Genomic DNA, 17,629 nt, shown 5'->3' with positions numbered 1-17,629 from the left:
GATTTCTTCTATTTTAAAGATTCTGTTTAATTGAATAATATTATATGAATTATGATCTTAAGAATTTTATTTTATTTTATTTTTTTATTTTAGAGAGAGAGCACACATGAGCAGGGGAATGGGGCAGTGGTGGGGGGCAGGGGACAGAGATAGAGAGAGAGAGAATCCCAACATGAATCTCATTCCCAGTGTAGCATTTTTTCTTTTACAAGAGGCTATTATAAATCTCTTTAGGTTATCATCTAATGCATAGGACAAGTATTATATTACAAAAGTCACTTATATTTTATTCATTTCATGGGTAAAACCCATACTATCTAGTACTTTCTATAATTCTTTTGTTGACCATTAGCATGATAGATGGTTCTTCATCCCCTTGTTTTCAATCTGAAGGTGCCTTTAGGTCTCAAGTGGGTCTCTTATAAACAGCATATAGATGGATCTTGTTTTCTTATCCATTCTGTTACCCTATGTCTTTTGATTGGAGCATTGAGTCCATTGACATTTAGAGTGAGTACTGAAAGATATGAGTTTATTGCCATTATGAAGCTTGTAGAGTTGGAGTTTCTGGTGGTGTTCTCTGGTCCTTTCTAATCTTTTGTTGTTTTTGGTATTTTTTTATTTATATATATTTTTTTTCATCTTTTATCCCCTCAGAGAGCCCCCCTTAAAATTTCTTGCAGGGATGGTTTAGTGGTCACAAACTCCTTTAATTTTTGTTTGTCTGGGAACCTTTTTATCTCTCCTTCTATTTTGAATGACAGCCTTGCTGGATAAAGAATTGTTGGTTGCATATTTTTCTGATTCAGCACATTGAATATATCCTGCCACTCCTTTCTGGCCTGCCACGTTTCTGTGCATAGGTCTGTTGCAAACCTGATTTGCCTTCCCTTATATGTTAGGGACTTTTTTTTCCCTTGCTGCTTTCATGATTCTCTTCTTGCCTGAGTATTTTGTGAATTTGACTATGATAAGCCTTGTTGATGGTCGGTTTTTGTTGAATCTAATGGGGGTCCTCTGTGCTTCCTGGATTTTGATGTCTGTGTCTTTCCCCAGGTTAGGAAAGTTTTCTGTTATGATTTGCTCACATAACCCTTCTACCCCTATTTCTCTCTCTTCCTCTTCTGGGATCCCTGTGATTCTGATGTTGTTCCTTTTAATGAGTCACTGATTTCTCTAATTCTTAAATCGTGCTCTTTTGCCTTAATCTCCCTCTTTTTTTCTGCTTTGCTATTCTCTATAAGTTTGTCCTCTATATTGCTGATTCTCTGTTCTGCCTCATCCATCCTTGCCGCCGCTGCATCCATCCATGATTGCAGCTCAGTTATCGCATTTTTAATTTCCTTCTGGCTATTTTTTACTTCTTTTATCTCTGCAGAAAGGGATTCTAATCTATTTTCCACTCCAGCTAGTATTCTTATTATTGTGATTCTAAATTCTGGTTCAGACATCTTGCTTGTATCTGTGTTGGTTAAATCCCTGGCTGTCGTTTCTTCATGCTCTTTCTTTTGGGGTGAATTCCTTCATTTTGTCATTTTAAAGGGAGAAAAGGAATTAATGAGGTAGAAAAATTGAAATAAAAAAATTAAAATGAAAAAGTATTAAAATTAAAAAATTAAAACCACACACACACAAGTAGAATAGATGATGCTAGATCCTAGGTGTGTTTTGGTCTGGGTGTTGAAAGAGGTTTTGACAGGTTAGAGAAAAAAAAGGGGAGGAAAAAAAAAAGGAAATCGTTTGAGAATTTGAAAAAATGAATACACTGAAGTATACTAAAATGAGATGATGGGGGTAAAATAGAATTTGGAAAAATATACACAAAAGTGAAGAATATAGTAGAAAAAATTAAAGAAAAATATTTTTAATAAAAATTAAAAATGAATGAATTTTTTCATTTTCTGTATTTAAGAAAAAGAAATGAAAAAGACAAAAAAGATAAAAAAAAGAAAAAAGTCATTTGAAAATTTGAAAAAGTGAATACACTATAGTAGACTAAAATAAAATGATGGAAGTAATATAGAATTTTAAAAAATTTACATAAAAGCAAAAAAAATAGTAATAAAAATTAAATAAAAATATTTTTAAAAGAAATTGAAAGTAAAAATGAAGGTTTTCTCTTTCTGCATTCAAGAAAAAGAAAAGAAACAAAAAAGAGAAAAAGGAAAAAGAAAGAAAAAAAGTAAATTGTTAGAAAATTTGAAAAGGTGAATACACTGAAGTAGACTAAAATAAAATGATGGAAGTAAAGTAGAATTTGGAAAAATTTACACAAAAGTAAAAAATATAGTAATAAAAATTAAAGAAAGATATTTTTAATAAAAATTGAAAATAAAAATCATTTTTTTCTCTTTCTGTATTCAAGAAAAAGAAGTGTAAAAGAGGAAAAGAAAAAAGAAAAAAGAAAAAGAAAATTGAATAGATGAGCCTGCTAACAGATTGAAGTAGGACTGAAATTGCTTCGTTTTCCCCTAGAAGTCAGTCTATGTAGCTCTTTATACTCCATAAATTAAGCTGGTGGTGAGACTTGTGTTCTTGAAGAGTGAAGTTGGCCCAGTTGGGCGGGGCTCAGTGTAACAGCTCTACTCTCCACTAGATGGCACTGCTAGCCTACTGGGGTGGATTGTTGCAGAGCTCGTAGGTGCGTATGCACATGTGCATGCATGGAACCAGTGAAAATGGTACTACCCAGCTACCCAGTTTGTTCTCCGGGATCAGCAATTGCTCACTCGTCCTCAGTCTTCAGCTTTCATCCACTCCCTGCTTTTTCACTCTCTGTGACCAGGCCCCAGGCAGTACCTCTCTCCCAAGTTTTGTCTCAGATGTGGCTGTTTTCCCCAGCCCCTTACTTCCAAAGGACTGCAACTTTGACGTGTTCCGCCCCTCCGCGGGAGGGTCTCATTGAACAATGGCCAAATGCCGGCTGCACCAGGAACGCCTGCCAGACCCTGCTGCTGCCGGTGCCCCGAGACTGAGGCTAGGTGCCAGCCCACCCCAGAAAAAGTTTGCGAGATAGTGTTGCAGCAGCTTTTCAGGGATTATGGAAAATCACAACACACGTCTGGCACCAGGCTTCACCGTTAATGACCTTGTTCTAGCAACAGCGAATGTGGCTGTTCTCTGGGGTCTGCTGGGACCAGGTGGCTTCAACAGTCTCTACCAAATGTCCTGGCAGCAGTGGAACCACTTTTCCCCATGTGGCCTGAGATCCTCCTGGACCCCACTCTGCTCCTGGGGATTCGCCCTTCCCACCAGAGCACCGCCAGGTATCGAGCTGTGGAGTTGCAGCCTTTGCGCTCCCCTTGTTTACAGTCTTAATGGAATTTAAACCCTCTCCTTTCTCCTTTCTCCCTTTTTAGTTTAGTCCCTGCATCTGTTTCCAACTTTCCACTTTCTCTCCAGCTGCTTTGGGGAGGGGTGCTTTTCCCATATTCTTTCCCTGCCCCAGTCTCTATCCTCTCTCTGCCCGCAAAAGTGGTTCTCTACCTTTCACGACTTCTTGCTCCCCAAGTTCAGCTCTCTGTGCTGTGTACCTGCTGAATTCTGTGGTTTAGGTTGTGCAGATTGTTGTGTTAATCCTCCAGTCAGTTTTCTATGTGTGTAGGATGGTTTAGTGTTGGTCTGGCTGTATTTCATGGACACGAGACACACAAAAAGCTCCCATGCTATTCCGCCATCCCGGCTCCTCTCCTCTAGTACTTTCTATAATTCTTATATTTGGTGTGCCTGGGTGACTCGGTTGAGCCCGGTTGGGTGTCCGACTCTTGATTTTGGCTCAGGTCATCATCCCAGGGCTGTGGGTTTGAGCCCTGCTCCAGGCTCTGTGCTGACAGTACGGAGACTGCTTGGGATTCTCTCTTTCCTTTTCTCTCTGCCCCTCCCCTGCTTGCTCGCACTCTCTCTCAAAATAAATAAATAAACATTTAAAAAAGGTGGTCTGGGATTGGTGCTTGAACTGTCCAATGTTCTTCATGTTATTGTTAGTAAATTATTTTCTCTGTTCCGTCACGGTCAGTACAATATTTGTCACTGCTGAATCCAGTGACGTGTGTTCTTTATTGTGTTCAATAACTGCTCTAGTAACGTTAACTATATTTTCTTAAGTAATGATGGCACAAACTGTGTTAAATGTAATCACTGACCCACAGAGAATTTTAAGAGCTTGAGAATATAACGTAAACATTCCTAGAAGAAAGGGCTACTTTAAATGTGTAAGTATAAGATAACATTCCAAAGCCTTGATGCTATTTAATATGTAAATTATCCTTTGATGATTTCAAACTATTTTAGAAATGTTGAACACGTGGTTTTGGAGCGACTGGCCTGGCATCAATTTTATCATTATAGGAAAGAGGAAAGAGATTAAAGATGTGGGATCATTAGATGAAGAGGAAGCCTGGAAAGTAAAAACTAAGATTTTATTTGTAACACTTGGATTATTTTCATCCTGATAAAGTGACCCATTATTTTTGTATATTTAAAATACAGCACTCCACCACACAGTGGTGCTATAGTTCTAGCATATTTACATGTGATTTTGTATATAACACTCTACTAAAAGCGTTCTATTTTCCAAACTCTTGCCAGTCACACACACCATCTAGTTGCATAAGCACATCCCTTGTATCACTTACATCAGCTTTAATTCTCCTACAAGAGAGACAATTGTAATTTGATACATTTGTACATTGGACCAGTTGGTTTCCATCTCTCTTCTTCCTGAACAGATGCGCTAAAGGAACAGCTACACAAAAGAGGTGTTCGTATTTTGACTGGATTGGGGAAATACCTCCAACAACTGGACAAGGAAGGAACTGGACTTTTAGCTAAGGCAGATTTTAAGCAAGCTCTAAAAGCATTTCACTTAGAAGTGTCCGAAAACGTAAGTGCTGCAATGAGTAACATGGTATTCTTAAGTGGTATTATTCATTTTTCTAGTGAGATTTTTAGTAGCTCATGTGTCTCTTTCTTTGTGCCTCATAATCAGTGTTAGCCATCAAGCGACAAGTCCTGTTGATTTTTTAAAATTTCAATATTCATTCCTCCCTCCTACATTTAAGAAGAGCCTAATAAGAAGGCATTGTTCTCAGCTCCGAGAACACATACTCTGTACTCTTAAGGTCTTCATAATCAAAGGAAAAGAAATATAAATAGATTACAAAACACTTTATGTGTTAAGTGGAGAATGCTTTCAGAACACATGGGATATTTTCCAAGCCAGCTTATGGGGAAGGGGAGGGAAGATCTTAGGACTCCTGCAGGAGGGTATAGCTGAGCTGTCTTTTGAAGGATGAGGAAGAACTAAACAGACAAGAGGGGAGGAGGAGTGTGGATCAGACAGCGAGACCACAAAAGGAGAAGCACATATAAAGGCATGAAGGGGAAAGGGAGTATAGCCTGTTCTAGGAATGGCAGAAGGTCACCCTCACACCTCCTACCCTGACCAGAGCCATTACACATCCTGTTCTCTATGCTGGGGGCAATCTCCCACTAGACCTTTGCATGGCTGGATTTTCCATCATTCAGGCTTTCTCTACTGGGAGCGCTACGCTGATAGCCCTGCCTAAAGGAGTGCCCCATCCGATCTCCAGTCCTCTCTATACCATTTCCTATTTTATTTTCTTCATATTACTTTACAAGTATTCTCTGGCTTTTCTGGCAAGTAGGGTATAAGTTCCATCTGGGAAGACACCAAGGTGCTTCTGGTTTCCTGCTGTAACACCTCAAGTAGAACCTTGCATCCGCAAGTGCTGAGTAAACAGGCGATGCATTAGTTTACATGGGTAGATATATGAATGGAAGGAAAAGAGAAGAATGGAGAGAAATAAGCCTAGCATGGTTCTATTACATTAAAGCCTTTCATGCCATACTAAGTTTGATTTTATTCTAACAGCGAATTTGAAACACGTCTACCTCAAGGGTTTTGGATAAGGGATTCTCTTGCGTTGCTCTCTTGCTTCAAACGGTCTTGTCACAAGGCGTAGTATATTTTGTGGAGGGAACACTGGAAATTGAACTTATGAGGTATAGATTCAAGTTCTGGCCTTACTACTTCAACTGTGTGATTTTGAATTGCTCTTTTAGCTTTTCTAATTGACAGGCTTTGCCTGGACAATCCACAGATACTACCTCTAGTCAGAGTTGCTTTAAACCTCAGATGAGAAAATTTCATGGGAACATGCTTTATTTTTATTATTTTTTAAGTTTATTTATTTATTTTGAGAGACAGAGAGAGTGATTGGGAGAGGGGTAGAGAGAGAGAGAGGGTGACAGAGAATCTCAAGCAGGCTCCTCGCTGCCAGCACAGAGCCAGATGTGGGACCTCAACCCACGAAACCGTGAGGTCATGACCTGCGCTGAACCATGAGTCAGATGCTTAATAGACTGAGCCACCCATCAGGTGCTCCGTCAGGCTTATTTTTAAACTTAACAGTACATTTTACAGATACTTAAAGTCAGTCGTGTACTGGGCATTATGACAGACAAATTAGGAGTAGTTGAAAAGTGGTGGGGGGCAGAGCATCTTAAGATGGAGTTTTCTTATTAGAATTTTAGTTGAAAAAATTAGGAGGAAGTGGAAGGGAATTTTTTTTGAGTACCTATTTGTCAATCACCTTGCTAGATACCCTATTTACATTCTCACTTAAAGCTAACAACTTGACTGAAACATTTAAAGTATATTTACCTTAGTTTAAGAAAACCTCATGCTGTAATTTCTTTGTTGTTAGGAATTCTGTGAATAGAATATTCTACTAAGTTGTGCATTTGCAAAGGAATAAGTGGCAATGGTAAAATGAACCAACTGACATAAGGTTTGACTCAAAATAACACCTTTCAGTGTGAGTTATGGAATAATATTGGAGCCATTCGAATCTTCTGTACTTTGAAACATGAAGACTAGAAATACTGTGAGTGGTCCTGATGCTTTTGAAGCATTGCAGAACCTGAAGTGACTACATTAAACATATTCAGTGTTCAAATTCAAGTAAATGGTAAACATTTTTGTATAGAAAGGAATTGAACTGAAAATATAAATTTGTGACATTGCCACTCCTAAATGGTCCTTAACTTACAGAACTGTTTACCATAGAGTCCCTTTAAATAGCTTTCTTAGTGCCTTTGTAAGCTTTCTTAGTGCTTTTGTTTGGGTTTATATATAACTTTTTCAAAGTTTTAAATGAAGTCTGTTACCTTGTCTGGGGCTAAAGTAGTAACAAAATACTATTGAGATGAGTTTTGTTGTGGTCATATACAATTTCAAGGTGAAACAAAGGTATCTGTGAATATTTTTAGGATTTTGAACCTGCATGGCAAATTCTGAATGGCAATGACAGTGGCAAGGTTGATTACGGAGAATTCAAACGTGCCATTATTGGTGAAATGAATGAGTACAGGAAATCATTTGTTCGAAAGGTAACTTTGTTAAGTAATCTTTTAAATAGTTACTTTTAATAAGGTGTTGGTCTCATTTAAAAAAATTAATGTTTATTTATATTTGAGAGAGAGAGAGAGAGAGAGAGAGAGAGAGCAAGTGGGGGAGGGGCAGAGAGCAAGGGAGACAGAATCTGAAGCAGGCTCCAAGCTCTGAGCTGTCAGCACAGAGTCCCGATGTGGGGCTTGAACTCATGAGTCATGAGATCATGACCTGAGTCAGACTCTCATTCGACTGAGCCACCCAGGTGCCGCAGGGCTCATTATTTTAAAACGTCATTGAATTACTATTGAACAAATTTGTTTATGTATGTATATATGTATGTATGTATTTATGTATTTACTTATTTAGAGTGCATGCAAGCAGGGGAGGGGCAGAGAGAGAATAAGGGAGAATCCCAAGCAAACTCTGTGCTGACAGCACAGAGCCTGACTCAGGGCTCAATCCTGTGAACCATGAGATCATGACCTGAGCCTAAATCAAGAGTCAACCCTTAACTGACTGAGCTACCCAGAAGCCCCACCATTGAACATGTTTTAAATCCCTTTACCTGTCATTTGTTTTGGGTTTAGTAAAATACAAGCAAATACATACATATACAAATCTACCAGGATAAAGCAAAATAATTTATACATATGTTTTAGGAACAGATTTTGTTTTATTAAAAAAATTTGTTTTAACATTTATTTAGTTTTGAGAGACAGAGAGAAACAGAGTGTGATTGGGGAGAGGCAGAGAGAGAGGGAGACACAGAATCTGAAGCAGGGTCCAGGCCCTGAGCTGTCAGCACAGAGCCCGATGCAGGGCTCGAACTCATGGACCACATCAGATGCTTAACTGACTGAGCCACCCAGGCACCCCAGGAACAGATTTTAAAAGGAAATTAAAATCTGAAATCAAATTTTGGTTCACAGACTACTAGTTCCATAAATTGCTGGCTCCATAAATGACTAGTTATATGACTATTATTAAATATCTTTGAGCCTTAGTTTTGTCTCATAGGGTTGGTATAAGGATTAAACATGTAAAATCTTAGCATTGTGGCTATTCCAGTGTCAAGGCTCAATACATGTTATCTTAGGATGATGACTGGTTTTATAATCTCTGGTTTTATAATATGTTTCTCTGGTTTTATAATATGCATGTTAGCTGTTCAAATGAAGATTAAAATGACTGTGTTAAATTAGAATTAAAAACAGGACCCCTGAGGTGCTTGGGTGGCTCAGTCATTTAAATGTCTGACTCTTGATTTCAGCTCAGGTCATGGTCCCATGATTCGTGGGATCGAGCCCCACATTGGGTTCCCTGCTTCCAGTGTGGAGCCTGCTTGAGATCCTGTCTCTCTCTGCCCCTTCCCTGCTCACACACCCTCCTTTTCAAAATAAATAAATAAATAAATAAATAAATAAATAAATAAATAAAACTTTAAAAAACAAAACCAAACAGAAACTCCGATTTTTATAGGAAACTATGTATTACTTAGGTTCTTGTAGCCATTTTTGGAGCATATTTTGAGCAATGTAGTTTGTTTTTCTTTTGTATATGTACCTATTAGAAAATGTAGATATATCTAATATTGGAAACAAAGCTATTGTGTACAGAAAAGTATAAACAATTACATCAGGCATAAATCTGAAATAGAAAATATCAAAATCTTTATCTTTACTGGCTAAAAGACACAATAAAAACTTTATGTTAAATGAATTCAGCACATAATATTTATAAATGTGCATTTATTTGTACTTTACATGTCCTGGTGAGAGGTTTGAATATCAGGAATAGAAATTGGAGGGTTGTCTCTTTCATAAATCTTGATTCTGGGAATAGAGGACAAAAATAGAGTTATAAAGTACTATACTAATTTGCCAGGGCTACCATAACAAATACCCCAGGCTGTGTGACTTAAATAACAGAAATTTATTATCTTGCTCTTCTGGAGGCTAGGAGTCCAAGATCAAGGTGTCAGCAGGTTTGGTCTCTCCTGAGGCCTCTCTCCTTGACTTGTGATTTGCTGTCTTCTCTTTATGTGCTCAAATCCTCAGTCTGGTTGTCTGTGTCCTAATCTCTTCTTCTTATACTGGACACCAGTTATACTGGATTAGGGCCCACCCTAGTGATTTCATTTTAACTTAATTACTTCTTTAAAGGCCCCATCTCCAAATAGCAGTCACATTCTGAGGTACAGGGTGGGTTAGGGCTTCAACACATGAATTGGGGTAGGACATAGTTCAGCCCATTACAGGTGCCATATTTCTGTGAATAGATTATTATGAATAAACAAACTTGATTCCAGTTTCGACTCTTTTGCAAATGTGGGCTGTTGTTTTGAGTTGGTTTTGTGTTTCTGTATACCCACTCCTCCATAAAATATTTTTTATTTTATGATGCTAAAAATTGTATTGAGTTAGAGGAGCAATAAAACAACTGGCATATCAAAAGGTAGTGTTAAATTTTAGGAAATAGAGTAACACAGGCCATTTATTTTAAAAAAATTTTTTTTAAAGTTTATTTATTTTTGAGACAGAGAGAGAGCATGAACGGGGAAGGGACAGAGAGCTTCCCTGAAGCAGGCTCCAGGCTCTGAGCTGTCAGCCCAGAGCTGGACGCGGGGCTCGAACTCATGGACCGCGAGATCGTGTCCTGAGCCGAAGTTGGACGCTTAACCGACTGAGCCACCCAGGCGCCCCAACACAGGCCATTTAAAAAGTATTGCAATTTCTCATTGATTTTAGTGATGAATATTTACATGATCACTTTTTGAATCAAAGTAATTTGTCTTGGCCATTTATCAGTTTCCTGTAAATTCTAGAGCAGGAAGTTACCAGTAAGGTCTTTTACTCAACTCTAAAGTGTGAGAGGAAAGCCAGTGCAACAGAGGTAAGGTTACTTTTTCAAGGTCAGGGTTCCAGGAAGTGGTAGAAATAATACTCCAGCGTAGGTTACCTAACATCTTGTTCTAATATCTTCCTGGATTCATGACGCTTTCGTCATATACCAGTTTAGTACTTTTAAACTGGCTTGTTTAGAGATCATAAATAACCTTCAGAATAGGGAGTTAGATTCTCATGTCTAATGAGTTTATAGAAAAAAAAATAACATCTCTCTGTATTTAGGTCTTTATGAAACTGGATTTCAACAAAACTGGCTGTGTGCCTATTATAGACATAAGAAAATGTTATTGTGCAAAGAAGCATCCTCAAGTAATTTCAGGTAATTATTATGAGTCAAAATGCATTACATTTCTAAAATGTTAGTTAATAAAAGTAATATCTTTAAATCATATTAACTTACAGTGTGGACTTGAGGCTATTAAGGGAGGAAATAAACAATTATTTTTTAAACCAGAAACATAAGAGTCATTTGGCCTTCCTTTAAAAATTCATAGGTCTATTGTCTTCTTATTTTTTTCTCTGATATTCATAAACTGAGATTGAACTTTTATTTCTTACTGAGGAGATGGCAAGGAATCTGAGTTGAAACAGAATAGATTTAGAGGACAGATAATTACATGTGCAAGTTCTCTGAGTTGGTTTTACTGTATGTGCTTACACTTGAAGATTTAAGGCAGAAAGTGAACGTCTTTCTCTAGGAATGGAGGTATACATGTAATGAGCATACATACGTTTGTCAAAATTTGAGCATCTAGAAAATACATGCATACATCCAGGTGGTCCCCAACTTCGGATGGTTCAACTTAACGGTATTCTGACTTCATGATAGTGTGAAAACATTAACTGTTTAGTAGAAACTACTTCAAATTTTGGATTTTGATCTTTTCCCCTGGCTAACGCCGGGAGGTACGGTACTCTCTGCGGCTGTCGTGCGGGGCGACAAGCTGTAGCTCTCAGTCAGCCGTGCGATTGGGAGGGTCAGCAACCCACACGCTTCCAGCCATTCGCTATCAGTACAGTATTCAGTCAATTACATGAGATATTCAACTAGATTATAAAATAGGCATCAGGTGATTTTACCCAGCTGTAGGCTAATGTAAGTGTTCTGAGCACGTGTAAGGTAGGCTAGGCCAAGCTATGGTGTTCAGTAGATTAGGTGAATTAAATGCATTTTCAGCTTAGGACCGTTTCAATTTACAACTGATTGGTTTATCAGACATAACTTTATCATAAGTCAAGGAACATCTGTAATTTTAGAGATGTATTGCCTACTATATTTCTTCAGACTTTAATTTTTACATAATTGATTTATAAATGAATTCTTATTATAATGAAAGCATTTGGCCATAGTAACTCTCCTCTTTTCATTATACTTTCCTCTATAGAGGTAACAGTTATTGTCATTTAATATATATACATTTCAATCCTTACTCCATGAATTTTGTATGAATATGTATATGTACTATAAAGATCTAATACTTCTTGAAGATTTTTCTTTCTTTTTTTTTTTTTTAACATGAAAGGTACACTAAACACATTGCTATGTAATTTACTTTTTATGCTCCAAAATACCTTTTGGAGCTCTTTCCATATTAATCCCATTGATCCACCTTATTTTTATTTGTTGTATATTACTCTTTGTAAAAATCAATATACTACAATTTACCTACCTATCTAGTCTCCTGTTGGTAGACTTTTAATTTCTAAACAATGAAGAAGTGAATAGGCATATTTGTGACTCCATAGGCTCATTTTCTGCTGTTTCCACGGTGGAGGGGGTAATTTTATGACTTAGGATATCTGCATTTCAAATGTTAATGGATACTTTCAAATTGCATTGTAAGATGGCTATATTGCCATTAGATGGAGAATTCAGTTACACTCCTACCATGCTAACACCACAAATTTTTGCCTATCTGATAGACTAAAAATAATTTTATTTTCATTTCCCTGGCTACTTGGAAGGCTAAACACATTTTTGTATATTTTTTGACCACTTATAATTTATATTTTATGAATAGTTTCTTTCTAATTTATAATTTTGATCGTCTACTATTAAGTACTATAGAATACTATTATTCTAGAATTTTCCTTTTTCTAATATTAAAAGAATTTCTAATAATCTGTTTCAGGTCAAAATAGTTTAATGTGCTTATCAGTGACTTTAAATGAACTGCAGTTGCCATAAGAAAATTTCTAGCATTATTTAATTGGATTTAGCGTATCTTTTCCTTTAAACCTTTGTCATTCTCTGCTTTTCTCCTTTAATTAGTCTTACTAAATATAAGAACAAGATAGTTTACTTATTTCAGAATTAGGTGATTTCAACACCCTATATTGTGTTTCTCTTTATTTTCTCCCCTCTAATAATCTTAATTAAGTAGCTTTAGTTTTGTTAGATGTCACGGAATTGTTGGTGAGGGTTTTGTTTTTGTTTTTGGGTAAGCCTTTGTTAATTTAAGAAATTCCATACCTCGTCTTTGCATTCTCATTAAGGAAGATCTAGCAAGGCATAAAAAGCCTTAAAAAGAGGAAAACTCATTACTGTTTTTTAAAAAAGAGAAACAAAAAACCTTTATTGTTGTCTATCATTACAAATTATAATATATTTACATACCCATCTCTGGAATATAGATTGTTTACAATTTATAATTCATTTAAATTAAGGCTTTTGTAGCACAATCTAACTGTAGAAAATACTTTTTTTTTACTTTGCATAAATAATTTATTAGAAAAAGCTATTTTCAGCTTTAATAGAAATAAGATATTTCAAATATATTTCTTGTGAAGATAATAGAACTTAACATTGTTCATTAAAATACTTGATGGTCTCTAAGAGGAGAGAAAGAAGTTAGTTACAAGTGATAAAAGCTATGTATTTCCTAGGTGGGAGTACAGAGGAAGTATAAAATTCTTGAGTATTTGAAACACAAATTTAAATAAAAAATGCTAAGATGCATAGCTGGCTCCATTGGCTAAACATCTGATTCTTGATTTTGGCTCAGGTCGTGATCTCATGGTCTTGTGTTTGAGCTCTGCTTTGGGCTCTGTGCTGACAGCACAGAGCCTGCTTGGGATTCTTTCTCTCCCCCTCTCTCTCTGCCCCTCCCCTGCTCACACTCTCTCTCTCAAAATAAATAAAAACTTATAAAATAAAAAAAAATAATGTTTTTATTTAAAAAAGTGTTAAAACTCATTTATCCTAAAGTACGGATGGTAAACAAAGGAAGAAATCTCTACTGCCAACAGGTATATATGTTTTATATAGATCAGATCTTGATTAATTTTAATTCTTGACTAACATTCAATCACAAATTCAATTTATTGTTTTATATTACCATTTCTGCAGAACATACTTATTCAGTCGTTCATTCAGCCTGTGTTTAAAATAAAATAATCACTAGTTCTGTATTTCTCATGCGTGTTTTTAGTTTTTATTTTTAAATATTTATTTATTTTTATTTCTTTATTTTTGACAGAGGCAGAGAGAGAGAGGGAGAGAGAGAGAGAGAGAGGGAGAATGAGGGAGGGGCAGAGAGAAAGGGAGACAGAATCCCAAAGAGGCTGTGTGTTGTCACCAGAGTCTGATGGGAGTCTAAGACTCACTAGCTGTGAGATCATGACCTGAGCCGAAACTGAGTCAGATGCTCTGCCGACAGAGCCACCCAGGCGCCCCTCACATGCATGTTTTTAAAAGACAGCAAACATTTTATCCAAAGCATTCTTTCAGTTTGAAAGGCACTTTACGATGAATTATTACCGAGTCCATTAGAGACCTCTGGTGTTTGAAAAAGATCTAACTCTTGCCTAATTTTGCCCACCTCATTAGACAAGGTGGTATTCCCATTTAAGTGTGTTATTTTGAAATGCGACATGACTTTAGAATGATTTAGAGAGTCACATAGATTTCTCTGACCCTTTTTTGCCTTTATATATATGGGCGTCTATTTTCTTTGAGTATTACCTGACCGCCTTCTATAGCTTACTTCCATCTTATTATTACTTCCTCTTATTAAAAACTTAATGAATGTCTTTTTTCCTGTTCGGTGCTGGGATCCTGGGAGTAGATCTGCGTGAGGAGGGTAGTGGCTGAGATGGTTCCTTCCCTTTAACTGACCACAATACAATCCGAGCTACTTATTTAAATAGCTTATTGTTCTCTTTATGAATTAAACAAAGCAAATGAATTAAAAGACTGAATCAGATATTTTATGTTCTCTCTTAAAATGACAAACTAAAAATTATAATTTGTTTACATTTTGTCATTCTTAATAGCATCTTCCTATAGAATGAGATTAATCATATTTAACATAACCTAGTGGAAATAACCTACTTAATTGCAGAGTTTAAAATAGGGTGATTTAATCCAGTGAAAGTTCTTCCAGCAAAGATTTTCATAGGCCTCTGAATCCTATGTTCGCAGTAATATTTTCTAGCTGCAATTATGAGTAACTGATTCATAAAATAACTAATGCCTGAATATAAGGATATTTCTCATACGTTGCATTACTGCGTTAACAGCCTATAAATCTTGGAAATTGTTTTCTTCTTTCCTTATTTCTAATGGAAATAAAGTCGAGTCCTCTAAAATATTAAGAAATAGAAGAATGTCTACATTAGTGACTCTTATTTTCCCTATATGTATTACATTGTATCAGAGGCTTAAAAGAGGCCTCAAATGTGTACTAAACTCATCACCATTAAATTCTGATTCATGCAAGAAAATGTTTAAATAAATTGGAGGGAAGTTTGACATCGATTTCAAATTGTGGAAGAGATTTCATAAGGTGATTAAGTATTTCTTTATCATCATCAGTCACTTTACTAGTCTTCTAAGGAGAATGTTTCACAGTCAGTACTATTTTACAGGCCATTCCACAGAGGAAGAAATCAAATTATCTTTTCTAGAAACACTAAAAGATGCCTGCAGCAAGTCTGATGAAGTGTCATATGGTGAATTTGAAGATTACTATGAAGGTCTAAGTATAGGGATAGTAAATGATGAAGATTTTGTTAATATCTTACGTACCCCATGGGGGATTTAGTTTTTCAAAATGAACGTGTCTTCAGCACGAAGCATTTTAAAGGAGAGAATGAAGTGATTGTAAAATACAGTCAAACACTGGAATATATTTTTCTAGGACTTTTTTTTTTTTCCTCGAAAAGATTGAGTCTGAAAAGAGAAATCAGAAAGATAGATGAAGTTATATGTATGTTCATGTGCATGTATGAGTGTCTCTAAGTTTGTAAAGTCCTGTCATTTTGATTTATTACTTATCTTGAATAGATTTTAAAGGTCATTTTTAAGTAGGCTTCATAGGAAAGTTATGTCTTCATGAAACTATATGGGAGCATGTATATAGTAACTGCGTTACACATCCATTTTTTTTTTGCTACCTGTTCCCCAAAATATGATTGCCAACACTCTCAATCTGATAGACTGGAATTGGGCCCAAAGCCTATAAGACTTCAAATAGTTCAGCTTGTTTCAAACATGAAAATATTAAAGGAATTAACGGATATGCAAGGGAAATTTTCCCTGTGGGGTGATTGTAGATGTTTTCCATAAGATAAATTATTAGAATGATGGAGGCTTACCCCTAAAATGCTTATGTAAACACTGACCTGTCTTGTGAATTCTTCTAAATTATGTGATGGTTTTGTTTTGTTTTGTTCTGTTTTTTTGGTCCAGTTGAGCACAGTGTAATTATTTGAGTGATCAGCTCTGTTCGTTCTTTTATTCTATTTTTAACTGCAATCCTTCTTACCTACACAGAATTACTAGTTAGCTAGAAACAGTGTAAAATGGGAGGGGGAATGTTTTCTGAGATTTTTAAGTAAAGATCTCAAAAAGTGCATTATCACATGTATGGACTAAGGGATAATTTTCTAATTCTTAACAAAATGTAAAAGGATGTTTGTGTCCTAAAATGAATGTATGTTATTCTAAACCTCCTTTTGTTATACTAAAACAACTGAAACATTTTCTTCTCAATAGATATTATTTAATGATTAAATATGTTGTAATTATCCTTTCTAAATTTTCCTTCACTTCTCCTCACTTCTGCTTGGAAATACAGAGAGAAGAGAAAACTCAGTTGTTTCCAAGTTCATACTTTTAAATGTTATATATTATGATAACATAAATTAGAAAAGAATGGTGTTGAGTAAAATAAGTTGTAGAATATGACTTTTGGCATATAACTTTATTCATCTATGCTATTGGCAACATTATCAGTTGTGTGATATGTGAGAACACAGTACATTCAAAGTAGTACTTTTTCGAGTAGGTACTAAAACTCACCACTAAAATATCAGAACATTTTAGTGCTATTTTCACTAGCTAAATTCTTTATTCCTTTGAATTCACCCCCGCCATTAGGTTATTGTAATTAAAACAATATGCTGGAAGACATTTTAGCAGAAATAAGTCTATAGTAAGTATAGTAACTCAATAGTAACACCATTTCTGAATCACATTCTTATTCTTAGAAAAATGTATCCAACTATAGTCATTTTAAAACCTACAAATTGTTCTCATATTAAAATGACTAATTCTGTGGGTGCTCAATATGCATGTACTGTTTTTCATTGATAATTTTTTATTCATAACAAATCTATTCTTAACATTGTTGGGTCATCTTGTGAATATAATCACAAAATGTATTGTGTAGGCTGTCATATTGGGAAAAAAGGGAAGATTCTTCTGGGATTTAACATGTTAATGTCACATCTTACTCTTAATAAACCATCATGCTCTTAATATAAGTACTGATATGTGTTTGTTTGCAAGAAGTTTGTCTATATAGGAGTTTAGGAATAGTTAATTTCTTATTACTTTCCACTGTTATTTCAATGTAGAGTTAAGGAATACGTATTCAATATGTTATCTGTATATTTTGTTAAATTATAATTCTTGGCCCAATAAATCATTCTGCATTTGCCTTACTGTCTGCATTGTTCTCTGATTTCGGTGTAATAAAATCTATTATTTAGTATTCAGTCTAATAGGAGAGCTTTTAATTACATGGTTATATTTTCAAACATGGACAATATAATAACTGGCTTTTAAAATTCTTAACAGTCTTCAAGAGTCTAAAATATTTCTTGATTAACTTTAAAATATTAAATATGAAATTATATGTTATGGTGATGTTACATACATTTTATATCAAGTGTATTCCATCATTCTCTAGATCTTTAAAAGGTCTTTACTTGTTTGTGGTAAAGAGCTGCTTTCCCAATAGCTATACTGTTTATTGAAGTCTATATATTCATTTTAGTGTCTCTACTCTTATTAATAAAG

The 17,629-nt window shown here is 35.6% G+C and overlaps 1 protein-coding gene across 6 annotated transcripts in view; it reads left to right on the top strand.

The window, feature by feature from the left end:
* Nucleotides 1-17,629, top strand: part of CAPS2 (calcyphosine 2) — a 57,802-nt gene that overhangs the window by 35,472 nt on the left and 4,701 nt on the right. For 5 of the 6 annotated variants that reach the window (XM_078449663.2, XM_078449665.2, XM_078449662.2 and 2 more), the window contains 4 exons: nucleotides 4,728-4,882; nucleotides 7,294-7,413; nucleotides 10,546-10,642; nucleotides 15,193-17,271. In XM_078449663.2, the coding sequence (XP_078305789.1) occupies nucleotides 4,728-4,882; nucleotides 7,294-7,413; nucleotides 10,546-10,642; nucleotides 15,193-15,368 (548 nt within the window). In that variant the 3' untranslated portion in view covers nucleotides 15,369-17,271. Of the gene's footprint in view, nucleotides 1-4,727; nucleotides 4,883-7,293; nucleotides 7,414-10,545; nucleotides 10,643-15,192; nucleotides 17,272-17,629 lie in introns of those variants that run through there. The other variant, XM_078449664.2, reaches the window with a different exon arrangement.

The sequence above is a fragment of the Panthera onca genome, chromosome B4, assembly GCF_046562875.1.
Source record: "Panthera onca isolate mPanOnc1 chromosome B4, mPanOnc1 haplotype 2, whole genome shotgun sequence".
Taxonomy (NCBI): Eukaryota; Metazoa; Chordata; class Mammalia; order Carnivora; family Felidae; genus Panthera; species Panthera onca.
Note: the sequence above shows the minus strand (reverse complement) of the source record. Positions and strands in the feature narration are given on the sequence as shown.